Raw genomic sequence first — 15,396 nt, forward strand, 5'->3', positions numbered from 1 at the left:
CATTATGCTTGTCTAGAGTCATTATGCTTGTCTAGAGTCATTATGCTTGTCATTAGTCATTAGTTGGCTGGGCTTGATTAGCAGGACGGGATCCAGGCTAAGGGATGATCTGTTTATACAGGTAGTCATCTGTAAATCCATCCATTTATTTCCCTATTTACCACATGGTAAATACATGTGTCATTATTTATAGGCCACTAGAAACCTAAACATGTCAGTGATCTGGACAGCTGCCAGGGTACTGACAACTAAACCACTAAACGTCCATGTTGTAAAATAAGAACAACGACCTCCATCAGTAATGTTGTTCAGGGAGGAGCTGTGATTTCCCTGTTTTCTCCTATCAGGGTGGTTTTAATAACCAGGCAGTTCTGAGCCTTTCTTCCTAGTGTCCTGGCTGCATTGGAAATGGCACCTGATTCCCTATTTAGCACACTTCCTTTGACAGGGAATAGGGTGTCATTTGAGCCTCAGATGATTTCCCTGTTGTCACCACTTTGGTTGTTTAACTAGTTGTCAACAATCAGAGAGAGACCTGAGCAGAGCAGGAACGTTGGATTTCAAACAGCCAATCAGACAGAAACAGAGACCAGAGCAGGAACGTTGGATTTCAAACAGCCAATCAGACAGAAACAGAGACCAGAGCAGGAACGTTGGATTTCAAACAGCCAATCAGACAGAAACATAGACCAGAGCAGGAACGTTGGATTTCAAACAGCCAATCAGACAGAAACATAGACCAGAGCAGGAACGTTGGATTTCAAACAGCCAATCAGACAGAAACAGAGACCAGAGCAGGAACGTTGGATTTCAAAAACACTGGCTACGTCCCATAGCGCTATACTTTTGACCAGGGCCCATAAGGAAACAGGAAATAAGCTACCATTGGGGACATAGCCACTGTTGAAGGGAATTAACAGTCTCCTACATGGAAACCCTCTATTCTGATTAACAAACCCTCTATAAGGAGCACTTCTAACGGTGCAACAATTCAACTCTGTTACAAGACTTCCAAAAGGCCTAGTTAAAGGAATGAGGGAGGGAACGAGGGAGAGAAAGAGGGAGGGAAAGAGGGAGGGAAAGAGGGAGGGAAAGAGGGAGGGAAAGAGGGAGGGATAGAGGGAGGGATAGAGGGAGGGAGGCAATCAGAAAATACCTTGAGGAGGAGCTAAAGAGGAGGAACGCAGAGATGTCCCGGGACACAGAACAGGCCAGGTCAGAGAGAGATGCCCCGGGACACAGAACAGGCCAGAGAGAGATGTCCCGGGACACAGAACAGGCCAGGTCAGAGAGAGATGTCCCGGGACACAGAACAGGCCAGGTCAGAGAGATAGAGATAGAGAGATATAGAGAGAGAGACAGAGACAGCGAGAGAGCGAGAGAGAGCGAGAGCGAGCGAAAGAGAGCGAGAGAGAGAGAGAGCGAGAGAGAGAGAGAGCGAGAGAGAGAGAGAGAGAGAGAGAGAGAGAGAGAGAGAGAGCGAGAGAGAGCGAGAGATGCCCCAGGACACAGAACAGACCAGGTCAGAGAGAGAACACAGACAGAGACAACAGTTGCAGAAGAAATACATATGAACACAGAGGGGAGGGAGGCACATGGAGAGATCTATTCAGGAAGACAATGAATAAAGAGGGGAACAACACACAGCCAACAATAACAGATACACTACCAGTCAAAAGTTTGGACACACCTACTCATTCCAGGGTTTTTCTTTATTTTTACTATTTTCTACATTGTAGAATAACAGTGAAGACATCACAACTATGAAATAACACATATGGAATCATGTAGTAACCAAAAAAGTGTTAAACAAATTCAAATATATTTCAGATTCTTCAAACAGAAACCCTTTGCCTTGATGACAGCTTTGCACACTCTTGGCATTCTCTCAACCAGCTTCATGAGGTACTCACCTGGAAAGCATTTCAATTAACAGGTGTGCCTTCTTAAAAGTTAATTTATGGAATTTCTTTCCTTCTTAACCTGTTATGGCTAGGGGACAGTATTTTCACGGCTGGATAAAAAAACATACCCGATTTAATCTGGTTACTACTCCTGCCCAGTAACTAGAATATGCATATAATTATTGGCTTTGGATAGAAAACACTCCAAAGTTTCTAAAACTGTTTGAATGGTGTCTGTGAGTATAACAGAACTCAAATGGCAGGTCAAAACCTGAGAGATTCCTTTACAGGAAGTGGCCTGTCTGACCATTTCTTGAACTTCTTTGCCATCTCTATCTTTTACAAAGGATCTCTGCTCTAACGTGACACTTCCTACGTCTTCCATGGGCGCTCAGAGCCCAGGAAAAAACAGAATGTCGTCATCCCAGCCCCAGGCTGAAACACATTATCGCCTTTCTCAAGTGGCCGATCAAGGGACTGTGGGCTTAGGCGCGTGCCCTGGCCGCCCCCGTCTTTGTGATTTTTCCTCTGTTTGCCGAAAAGGAGATTCCCGGTTGGAATATTATCGCTTTTTTACGAGATAAATTGCATAAAAATTGATTTTAAACAGCGGTTGACATGCTTCGAAGTACGGTAATGGAATATTTTTAAAAAAATTGTCACGAATTGCGCCATGCGCTCGACCCTGATTTACCATTTCGGATAGTGTCTGGGACGCACGAACAAAACGCCGCTATTCGGATATAACGATGGATTATTTTGGACCAAACTAACATTTGTTATTGAAGTAGCAGTCCTGGGAGTGCATTCTGACAAAGACAACAAAAGGTAATCAAACTTTTATAATAGTAAATCTGATATTGGTGAGTGCTAAACTTGCCGGGTGTCTAAATAGCTAGCCCGTGATGGCTGGGCTATGTACTTAGAATATTGCAAAATGTGCTTTCACCAAAAAGCTATTTTAAAATCGGACATATCGAGTGCATAGAGGAGTTCTGTATCTATAATTCTTAAAATAATTGTTATGCTTTTTGTGAACGTTTATCGTGAGTAATTTAGTAAATTGTTAGCAAATTCCCCGGAAGTATGCTAGTTCTGAACGTCACATGCTAATGTAAAAAGCTGTTTTTTGATATAAATATGAACTTGATTGAACAAAACATGCATGTATTGTATAACATAATGTCCTAGGTGTGTCATCTGATGAAGATCATCAAAGGTTAGTGCTGCATTTAGCTGTCTTCTGGGTTTTTGTGACATTATATGCTAGCTTGAAAAATGGGTGTCTGATTATTTCTGGCTTGGTACTCTGCTGACATAATCTAATGTTTTGCTTTCGCTGTAAAGCCTTTTTGAAATCGGACAGTGTGGTTAGATAAAGGAGAGTCTTGTCTTTAAAATGCTGTGAAATAGTCATATGTTTGAAAAGTTGAAGTTTTTGTATTTTTGAGGAATTTGTAATTCGCGCCACGCCTATCATTGGACGTCTAGATGTAAGAGGTTAATGCATTTGAGCCAATCAGTTGTGTTGTGACAAGGTAGGGGTAGTATACAGAAGATAGCCCTACTTGGTAAAAGACCAAGTCCATATTATGGCAAGAACAGATCAAATAAGCAAAGAGAAACGACAGTCCATAGCTACTTTAAATTTCAAGAACTGAAAGTTTCTTCAAATGCAATAGAAAAAACCATCAATCGCTATGATGAACCTGGCTCTCATGAGGACCGCCACAGGAGTAGAAGACCCAGAGTTACCTCTGCTACAGAGGATAAGTTCATTAGAGTTAACTGCACCTCAGATTGCAGCCCAAATAAATGCTTCACAGAGTTCAAGTAACAGACACATGTCAACATCAAATGTTCAGAGGAGACTGCGTGAATCAGGCCTTCATAGCCTTCATGGTTGAATTGCTGCTAAGAAATCACTACTAAAGGACACCAGTAAGAAGAAGAGACTTGCTTGGGTGAAGAAACACGAGCAATGGACATTAGACTGGTGGAAATCTGTCCTTTGGTCTGATGAGTCCAAATTTGAGATTCTTGGTTCCAAACAACATGTTTTTGTGAGATGCAGAGTAGGTGAATGGATGATCTCCGCATGTGTGGTTTCCACCATGAAGCATGGAGGAGGAGGTGTGATGGTGCTTTGCTGGTGACACGGTCTGTGATTTATTTTGAACTCAAGGCACACTTAACCAGCATGGCTACCACAGAATTCTGCAGTGATACGCCATCCCATCTGGTTTGGGCTATCATTTGTTTTTTCAACAGGACAATGACCCAAAACACACCTCCAGGCTGTGTAAGTTCTACTTGACCAAGGAGAGTGATGGAGTACTGCATCAGATGACCTGACCTCCACAATCACCCGACCTCAACCCAATTGAGATGGTTGAGGATGAGTTGGATCGCAGAGTGAAGGAAAAGCAGCCAACAAGTGCTCAGCATATGTGGGAACTCCTTCAAGACTGTTGGAAAAGCATTCCAGGTGAAGCTGGTTGAGAGAATGCCAAGTGTGTGCAAAGCTGGCATCAAGGCAAAGAGTGGCTACTTTGAAGAATCTAAAATCTAAAATATTTTGTATAACACTTTTTTAGTTACTACATAATTCCATATGTGTTATTTCATGATCGTCACTATTATTCTACAATGTAGAACATAGTAAAAATAAAGAAAAACCCTTATATTAGTAGGTATGTCGAAACTGAAACTACTGTATATTGTCCTTTACCCATAGGGGAGCAAGATACATCTGGACACACAGTGGACATGGGATGGGAACTAGAGACATAATACATAGAGTAGCATGGAAACACAAAAGGCATCACTCTTAAGCAGAGACAGACTATATGAATGATGTCCTACCTTCACCATGCCTGTGTTCTCTGAGTTGATGTTCATCATGTCATTGAAGGAAGTGAAGAGATTCCTCAAGGACTCCATGAAGTCTGCTTCTCCTTTGTTCTCATACAGTCTGGGAGAAGAGGAGGGAGGGAGGGAGGGAGGGAGGGAGGGAGGGAGGGAGGGAGGGAGGGAGGGAGGGAGGGAGGGAGGGAGGGAGGGAGGTGAGAAGGATGGATGGAGGAGAGAGAGAGAAGAGAAGGATGAAGGGAGAGAGGGAGGAGAGGAGTGAGGGATGGAGAGGAGAGAGGGAGGGAGGAGAGGAGAGAGGGGTGGAGGGAGAGAGGGAGGGAGGGAGAGAGGGAGGAGAGGAGAGGAGAGCGGGATGGAGGGATGAAGGGAGAGAGGGATGGAGGGAAGGGAGAGAAGAATGGAGCGAGAGGAGAGAGGGATGGGGAGAAAAGAGATGGAGGGAAGAGGGATAGGAGGAGAGAGGGGTGGTAGGAGAGAATGAGGAAGAGAGCGGGAGAGAGAGGAGAGGAGTGGAGGGAGGGAGGGAGGGATGGGGAGAAAAGAGATGGAGGGAAGAGGGATAGGAGGAGAGAGGGGTGGTAGGAGAGAATGAGGAAGAGAGCGGGAGAGAGAGGAGAGGAGGAATTAAAACAGATGATTAAGAGATCTTTCATGAAGTCCCTCCTCACACAATCAGAGACCTGCTGTTAGCTCACACAGAGATGTAAACAGGTCCCCTGTAGCCGTATGCCAGTTGGCCACTTCTCGGTCATTGTTATATCACTGTTCCCTACCCATCAAACCAGGGCCCACTGACTGCAGGCTCTGCATGGGTTCTCCATGCAAATACCAAACAAGATGAAAATACATTGATCATTGCTGATCATCATTAGCATCTAAAACAAACAGGCTACACCCCTGCAGCCTGCCTGCTTCCAGCGCCAAAAGTAGGGAAGATAACGGCAAGTTCTGGCATACCAAAAGAGATGCCTATTAATCTGGACTACATTACGTAGGGGGAAGAACAGTTCATTTACTGTGATTATTTTGACACGATGTGGTCGCTAGGTACAAGGCTTCGTAACTGTTTTATGATGAAGGAATAAGACCAGAGGAGGTGTGGTATATGGCCATTATACCACGGCTAAGGGCTGTTCTTACCCACGACGCAACGCGGAAAGCCTGGATACAGCCCTTAGTCGTGGTATACTGGACATATACGACAAACCCCCGAGGTGCCTTATTGCTGTTAGAAACTGGTTACCAAGGTGATTAGAGAGGCACAAAGTGGTCATACCAGTGGTATATGATCTGATATACCACGGCGTTCAGCAAATCAGCAATCAGGGCTTGAACCACCCAGTTTATTCGGAAAGTATTCAGACCTCTTGACTTTGTCCAGCCTTATTTTAAAAGGGATTGAATTGTTTTTAACCCCTTATCAATCCAGAAGCAGTAGCCCATAATTAAAAAGCAAAAAAGTGGCAAATTTATGAAGAAAAAAAACAAATATCAAATTTACATAAGTATTCAGACCCTTTACTCAGTACTTTGTTGAAGCACCTTTGGCAGCGATTACAGCCTCGAGTCTTCTTGGGTATGATGCTACAAGCTTGGCAGACCTGTATTTGGGGAGTTTCTCACATTCTTCTCTGCAGATCCTCTCAAGCTCTGTCAGGTTGGATGGGGAGCATCCCTGCACAGCTATTTTCAGGTCGCTCCAGAGATGTTCAATCGAGTTCAAGTCCGGGCTCTGGCTGGGCCACTCAGGGACATTCAGAGACTTGTCCCGAAGTGAATCCTGTGATGTCTTGGCTGTGTGCTTAAGTCCATTGTCCTGTTGGAAGGTGAACCTTCACCCCAGTCTGAGGTCCTGAGTCCTCTGGAGCAGGTTTTCATCAAGGATCTCTCTATACTTTGCTCCGTTCATCTTTGCCTCGATCCTGACTAGTCTCCCAGTCCCTCCCGCTGAAAAACATCCCCACAGCATGATGCTGCCACCACCATGCTTCACCGAAGGGATGGTGCCAGGTTTCCTCCAGATGTGACGCTTGCAATTCAGGCCAGAGTTAAATCTTGGTTTCATCAGACCAGAGAATCTTGTTTCTCATGGTCAGAGTCCTTTAGGTGTCTTTTGGCAAACTCCAAGCAGGCTGTCATGTGCCTTTTACTGAGGAGTGGCTTCCATCTGGCCACTCTACCATAAAGGCCTGATTGGTGGAGTGCTGCAGAGATTGTTGTCCTTCTAGAAGGTTCTCCCATCTCCACAGAGGAACTCTGGAGCTCTGTCAGAGTGACCATCGGGATCTTGGTCACCTCCCTGACCAAGGCTCTTCTCCCCCGATTGCTCAGTTTGGCCGGGTGGCCAGCTCTAGGAGTCTTGGTGGTTCCAAACTTCTTCCATTTAAGAATGATGGAGGCCACTGTGTTCTTGGGGACCTTCAATGCAGCAGAAATGTTGTGGTACCCTTCCCAAGATCTATGCCTGGACACAAACCTGTCTCAGAGCTCTACAGACAATTCCTTCGACCTCATGGCTTGGTTTTTGCTCTGACATGTACTGTCAACTGTGGGACCTTATATAGGCAGGTGTGTGCCTTTCCAAATCATGACCAATCATTTGAATTTACCACAGGTGGACTCCAATCAAGTTGTCGAAACATCTCAAGGATGATCAATGGAAACAGGATGCACCTGAGCTCAATTTAGAGTCTCATAGCAAAGGGTCTGAATACTTAAGTACTTTATTTTTCTAAATTTGCTTAAAGAACAATAATAAAAAAGCTTATGCTTTGTCATTATGGGGTATTGTGATGTCATTATGGGGTATTGTGTGTAGATTGATGAGGGAAAAAAACTATTTGATGAATTTGAGAATAAGGCTGTGATGTAACAAAATGTGGGAAAAAGTCAAGGGGTCTGAATACTTTCCCAATGCGCTGTAGGCTAAGGCCCTAAAATTAATCTGGACCTCCAAGACAGTTCCACTGCTTTTTAAAAATTGTTCCCCTCTAATCAGGGCCAAATTTAGACCTGGGACACCAGGTGGGTGATATTAATGATCAGGGCCTGATTTAGACCTGGGACACCAGGTGGGTGATATTAATGATCAGGGACTGATTTAGACCTGGGACACCAGGTGGGCGATATTAATGATCAGGGACTGATTTAGACCTGGGACACCAGGTGGGTGATATTAATGATCAGGGCCTGATTTAGACCTGGGACACCAGGTGGGTGATATTAATGACCAGGGACTGATTTAGACCTGGGACAGCAGGTGGGTGATATTAATGACCAGGGACTGATTTAGACCTGGGACAGCAGGTGGGTGATATTAATGACCAGGGCCTGATTTAGACCTGGGACACCAGGTGGGTTGATATTAATGATCAGGGCCTGATTTAGACCTGGGACACCAGGTGGGGTGATATTAATGATCAGGGACTGATTTAGACCTGGGACACCAGGTGGGTGATATTAATGACCAGGGCCTGATTTAGACCTGGGACACAAGGTGGGTGATGTTAATGATCAGGGCCTGATTTAGACCTGGGACACCAGGTGGGGTGATATTAATGATCAGGGACTGATTTAGACCTGGGACCCCAGGTGAGTGATATTAATGACCAGGGCCTGATTTAGACCTGGGACACAAGGTGGGGGATGTTAATGATCAGGGCCTAATTTAGAGCTGGGACACCAGGTGGGTGATATTAATGACCAGGGCCTGATTTAGACCTGGGACCCCAGGTGAGTGATATTAATGACCAGGGACTGATTTAGACCTGTGACCCCAGGTGGGTGATATTAATGACCAGGGCCTGAGTTAGACCTGGGACCCCAGGTAGGGGCAAGTAATTATCAAGTAGAACAGAAAACCAGTAGTAATCAGGACCTGCTAGAGTAATATTTGAAAACCCCTGGTCTAAGGCTTTCATAGTGTGTTGTTGTCGATCTCTCACCCACCAGTTCCATTTGATTTGTGTGGAGGCACAACCTGGACTGTAACCCTTTGTATGGAGGCAGAATCTGGACTGTAACCCTTTGTATGGAGGCAGAATCTGGACTGTAACCCTTTGTATTGTAATGACGTGGCCCTTTCTGGGTATAGATTGTGGCTTCCCCCACTCTCTCCTACACCCAGGATATTTTATCTCAGGCCATACATTTCTGGTGGAGACTCTCTCCCCCTGGCCATGCAGAAAGAGAGACACAGAGAGAATAAAGGATTTCACATGGCGAACTCCTAAATCCCCAAAAAGGGAATTTGAAAGAAAATGTCCACGTGAGAATGGTCCGTGGACAGTTAAGGGACGGGTATGACGAGTGCGTTTCATTTGGTGACCTCAGAGGACAAGAAACACACATAACTATCTCTCGGGAATGTGTACATTTCTCAATTATGGGGTTTGCATCTAATTCATGTATAAAATGAATGAGTAAAAATACAACTATTTCTGAAATGATGTAATGGGATGTTAAACCTTTAATGTGAGAGAACTGTATTCCCTTTAAAGTTTAACTAAGTCAATGGCCCGCCCCCCGTGAGCACAGACATGATCTAGCGTCGTAGAACCGCCTTTTCTACTGTTACGAATAAAAACCCCTCCTGAGGAAATCCCCTTCAGACCACAAAAACCTCAGTCTAAGCTAAGGTTGTAATGGTTGTTGAATTCCTAACCAAACCACGTGGAACATTGGCTACACGGGTGGAAATGGTTCAACTCTGAGACTATCGATACCGACAGAATAAGAGCACATTTTAGATACTAATTACTAGTCTGCAGCTAGAAATTATGTCAACCTGGGATGCGAAAACTGACAAAACATCTAGCCAATGATAACATTTCTGAATGGTACTCTGAAGTATCCATTCTAACCACGAAAGACTTTGATCTTCAGGGAAGCAGAAAGAGAGACGCTGATGAACTGACTGTCAGCAGATGGTCCGGATTCCAACAGAAATCACGACGACACGCTGGGTGTAAATATATATTGATTGCAATTATTCCCGAATGAGTGAGCGTTCATGTGCAAAGGGTTAGCATTTCAATTAATATAATTATCAACTGTGTAGTGATTCCTTTTGTCTTTACAGCATGTTCTCAGTCCACACCCACTTCCCTTTGTCCACCAAGCCGTCATATCGGCTTAGCCCACTAGGGAACCTCCACTTTCATTTCCTTGTAACCTTATCTACTGTTTGTTTATGCATTTCTGTTATTAGTTAGTAAATAAATGATTAAGCCAATTGATGTATGGATGATTCATAGTAAAGGCTGGGTTTGTGCAGATAACCAACAATTTACGACATTTGGAATGAGACTAACTTGAGGCAAAGAATAAATCATTAATTACAAGACTAATTGACCAGATATTAAAATATCTGAAGAGGTATATTAGGAAAATTATAACTTTGTAATATGAAGATTTTCCTTGGTGCCCCGACTTCCTAGTTAATTACATTTACATGATTAGTTTAACAACGTAATAATAATTACAGGGAATTGATTTGATAAAATACCAGTCTTCACTTTTAATGATGCCAAAGACACGACAGTATGGAGGAATCTGCACTGTACCACTTTGTATGGAGGCAGAACCTGGACTGTAACACTTTGTATGGAGGCAGAATCTGGACTGTAACCCTTTGTATGGAGGCAGAATCTGGACTGTAACCCTTTGTATGGAGGCAGAATCTGGACTGTAACACTTTGTATGGAGGCAGAATCTGGACTGTAACCCTTTGTATGGAGGCAGAATCTGGACTGTAACCCTTTGTATGGAGGCAGAATCTGGACTGTAACCCTTTGTATGGAGGCAGAATCTGGACTGTAACACTTTGTATGGAGACAGAATCTGGACTGTAACCCTTTGTATGGAGACAGAATCTGGACTGTAACCCTTTGTATGGAGGCAGAATCTGGACTGTAACACTTTGTATGGAGGCAGAATCTGGACTGTAACACTTTGTATGGAGGCAGAATCTGGACTGTAACCCTTTGTATGGAGGCAGAATCTGGACTGTAACCCTTTGTATGGAGGCAGAATCTGGACTGTAACCCTTTGTATGGAGACAGAATCTGGACTGTAACCCTTTGTATGGAGGCAGAATCTGGACTGTAACCCTTTGTATGGAGGCAGAATCTGGACTGTAACCCTTTGTATGGAGGCAGAATCTGGACTGTAACCCTTTGTATGGAGGCAGAATCTGGACTGTAACCCTTTGTATGGAGGCAGAATCTGGACTGTAACCCTTTGTATGGAGGCAGAATCTGGACTGTAACCCTTTGTATGGAGGCAGAATCTGGACTGTAACCCTTTGTATGGAGGCAGAATCTGGACTGTAACCCTTTGTATGGAGGCAGAATCTGGACTGTAACCCTTTGTATGGAGGCAGAATCTGGACTGTAACCCTTTGTATGGAGGCAGAATCTGGACTGTAACCCTTTGTATGGAGGCAGAATCTGGACTGTAACGCGTTGTATGGAGGCAGAATCGGGACTGCATCCCTGTAACTCTTTGTACGGTGCAAGACAGGAGTGCAAGACAGGAGATTAAAGTAAAGCCTCTATTCTCTCATCTCTAATCCCCACAACATGGCTTTTATCCCACTCACTTGCACAATGCATGTAAATCTCCCCAAACGGGAATGGAACTATAAAATTAGATGCTTTGTTGGGGAATAAAACGAAATGTGTGTCTACCATCACTGCAATGTATGGACCTCTATTAGTGATTACTGAGTAAAACACAAGTTACTCTACGTCCTGCTACACTGCTGAGGGGGGACAAGGCATGTTTAGAGGGGGTTTCTTCCTCCTACACTGCTGAGGGGGTACAAGACATGTTTAGAGGGGGTTTCTTCCTCCTACACTGCTGACGGGGACAAGACATGTTTAGAGGGGGTTTCTTCCTCCTACACTGCTGAGGGGGTACAAGACATGTTTAGAGGGGGTTTCTTCCTCCTACACTGCTGAGGGGGACAAGACATGTTTAGAGGGGGTTTCTTCCTCCTACACTGCTGAGGGGGGACAAGACATGTTTAGAGGGGGTTTCTTCCTCCTACACTGCTGAGGGGGACAAGACATGTTTAGAGGGGGTTTCTTCCTCCTACACTGCTGAGGGGGGACAAGACATGTTTAGAGGGGGTTTCTTCCTCCTACACTGCTGAGGGGGGACAAGACATGTTTAGAGGGGGTTTCTTCCTCCTACACTGCTGAAGGGGGACAAGACATGTTTAGAGGGGGTTTCTTCCTCCTACACTGCTGAGGGGGGACAAGACATGTTTAGAGGGGGTTTCTTCCTCCTACACTGCTGAGGGGGACAAGACATGTTTAGAGGGGGTTTCTTCCTCCTACACTGCTGAGGGGGGACAAGACATGTTTAGAGGGGGTTTCTTCCTCCTACACTGCTGAGGGGGACAAGACATGTTTAGTGGGGGTTTCTTCCTCCTACACTGCTGACAGGACATGTTTAGAGGGGGTTTCTTCCTCCTACACTGCTGAGGGGGTACAAGGCATGTTTAGAGAGGGTTTCCACATCCAACTTCACACTGTTACTTCCAGACACAGACAGGGTAATGCAGGTTGCCATACCTGGGTTCAAGTAGTATTTGATTGAGCTTTGCCTGGTGCAAGGAAGCCAATACTATTTGAAGCCAGGTTAGGTGGTTGCTATCTACATGATGAGAGTCTGTAGAACACAGACAGACATGCAGGCAGAGATAGGAAATAGCCACTGATGAGTGGAGGGGGCTTACAGGCAGAAACTATGGGATTTGAAGCATCGCTCTGAGGTTTCACAACAACACTGAAGTCTTCCTTCTTTCCTCTCATGTGGTGCTACAAAGCAGAGTTCAGAGGCTGTGTTCAAAATGGCACACTATTCCCTATGGGGCAGAACTTTTGACAAGGGCCCACAGGACCCATATAGTGAACAGGTTGTTATTTCAGACCCAGCCAGCCAGTCAGAGTCAGGCCGGTACACTGGGACAGAACAGAACTACCATGCCAAGCACAGGCAACCAACCAGGCACCAGCTCTACCTCCAAGGAGAAAATAGTGGGATGAGAATGTCTGTCTGTCACAATGTCCTCACTCCTCAGAAACGTTCCACTGGCCAGCCAGAGCCCTGAGATGTCTGTCTGTCTGTCTGTCTGTCTGTCTGTCTCATCTGCCACACACAATGTCTTCACTCCTCCAAGCAGGAGAGTAGGGCCCAGTGAGAGTGTCATCCCCGTTCTAATTTGTGGAGCTGAAGGACACCTTGTTCTCTTTCCACCACAGGAAAACCAATCAAACTCCACACACTCTATTATACCTGGGTCATATATTACACTACGCAACACGCAATACCAAATGACCAACTTCACAACCTGGGAGAAAGATAATCGCCCATTCAAAAGTTTCCCTCTGACAAATACGAATACATCCAATAATATCCTGTAGGCTAGTCACATGATGAACCTCTGGAACTCTATAACGGACTGAAACTAGCCTGAACCATTCAACATGTTAAAATATGAGAAATGGCTTGATCATGAACTGGTAGCGTCAATGTGAAGTCAGTTGTTATATGGCGGTAGTTGTAGTTGTTGTATGGCGGTAGTTGTAGTTGTTGTATGGCGGTAGTTGTAGTTGCTGTATGGCGGTAGTTGTAGTTGCTGTATGGCGGTAGTTGTAGTTGTTGTATGGCGGTAGTTATTGTATGGTGGTAGTTATGTGGTAGTTATTATATGGCGGTAGTTATTATATGGCGGTAGTTATTATATGGTGGTAGTTATTATATGGTGGTAGTTATATGGTAGTTATTATATGGTGGTAGTTATTATATGGTGGTAGTTATTATATGGTGGTAGTTATGTGGTAGTTATTTTATGGTGGTAGTTATTATATGGTGGTAGTTATGTGGTAGTTATTATATGGTGGTAGTTATGTGGTAGTTATTATATGGTGGTAGTTATTATATGGTGGTAGTTATTATATGATGGTAGTTATGTGGTAGTTATTATATGGTGGTAGTTATTATATGGTGGTAGTTATGTGGTAGTTATTATATGGTGGTAGTTATGTGGTAGTTATTATATGGTGGTAGTTATTATATGGTGGTAGTTATTATATGGTGGTAGTTATTATATGGTGGTAGTTATGTGGTAGTTATTTTATGGTGGTAGTTATGTGGTAGTTATTATATGGTGGTAGTTATGTGGTAGTTATTATATGGCGGTAGTTATTATATGGCGGTAGTTATTATATGGCGGTAGTTATTATATGGTGGTAGTTATTATATGGTGGTAGTTATTATATGGTGGTAGTTATTATATGGTGGTAGTTATTATATGGTGGTAGTTATTATATTGTGGTAGTTATTATATGGTGGTAGTTATGTGGTAGTTATTATATGGTGGTAGTTATGTGGTAGTTATTATATGGTGGTAGTTATGTGGTAGTTATTATATGGTGGTAGTTATGTGGTAGTTATTATATGGCGGTAGTTATTATATGGTGGTAGTTATTATATGGTGGTAGTTATATGGTAGTTATTATATGGTGGTAGTTATTATATGGTGGTAGTTATGTGGTAGTTATTATATGGTGGTAGTTATTATATGGTGGTAGTTATGTGGTAGTTATTATATGGTGGTAGTTATGTGGTAGTTATTATATGGTGGTAGTTATTATATGGTGGTAGTTATTATATGGTGGTAGTTATGTGGTAGTTATTATATGGTGGTAGTTATTATATTGTGGTAGTTATTATATGGTGGTAGTTATGTGGTAGTTATTATATGGTGGTAGTTATTATATGGTGGTAGTTATTATATGGTGGTAGTTATGTGGTAGTTATTATATGGTGGTAGTTATGTGGTAGTTATTATATGGTGGTAGTTATGTGGTAGTTATTATATGGCGGTAGTTATTATATGGCGGTAGTTATTATATGGTGGTAGTTATTATATGGTGGTAGTTATGTGGTAGTTATTATATGGTGGTAGTTATGTGGTAGTTATTATATGGTGGTAGTTATTATATGGCGGTAGTTATTATATGGCGGTAGTTATGTGGTAGTTATTATATGGTGGTAGTTATTATATGGTGGTAGTTATGTGGTAGTTATTATATGGTGGTAGTTATTATATGGCGGTAGTTATTATATGGCGGTAGTTATGTGGTAGTTATTATATGGTGGTAGTTATTATATGGTGGTAGTTATTATATGGTGGTAGTTATTATATGGTGGTAGTTATGTGGTAGTTATTATATGGTGGTAGTTATGTGGTAGTTATTATATGGCGGTAGTTATGTGGTAGTTATTATATGGCGGTAGTTATGTGGTAGTTATTATATGGTGGTAGTTATGTGGTAGTTATTATATGGCGGTAGTTATTATATGGCGGTAGTTATTATATGGTGGTAGTTATTATATGGTGGTAGTTATGTGGTAGTTATTATATGGTGGTAGTTATGTGGTAGTTATTATATGGTGGTAGTTATTATATGGCGGTAGTTATTATATGGCGGTAGTTATGTGGTAGTTATTATATGGTGGTAGTTATTATATGGTGGTAGTTATGTGGTAGTTATTATATGGTGGTAGTTATTATATGGCGGTAGTTATTATATGGCGGTAGTTA

General features: G+C 43.2%; 1 protein-coding gene across 2 annotated transcripts in view; it reads right to left on the reverse strand.

Moving 5' to 3' along the window:
• Window positions 1-15,396, reverse strand: part of LOC106591860 (dedicator of cytokinesis protein 1) — a 747,377-nt gene that overhangs the window by 609,622 nt on the left and 122,359 nt on the right. For both annotated transcript variants that reach the window (XM_045687698.2, XM_045687696.2), the window contains exon 23: window positions 4,770-4,878. In XM_045687698.2, the coding sequence (XP_045543654.2) occupies window positions 4,770-4,878 (109 nt within the window). The remainder of the gene's footprint in view (window positions 1-4,769; window positions 4,879-15,396) is intronic.

This window comes from Salmo salar, chromosome 01, assembly GCF_965601325.2.
Source record: "Salmo salar chromosome 01, fSalSal1, whole genome shotgun sequence".
NCBI classification, from domain to species: domain Eukaryota; kingdom Metazoa; phylum Chordata; class Actinopteri; order Salmoniformes; family Salmonidae; genus Salmo; species Salmo salar.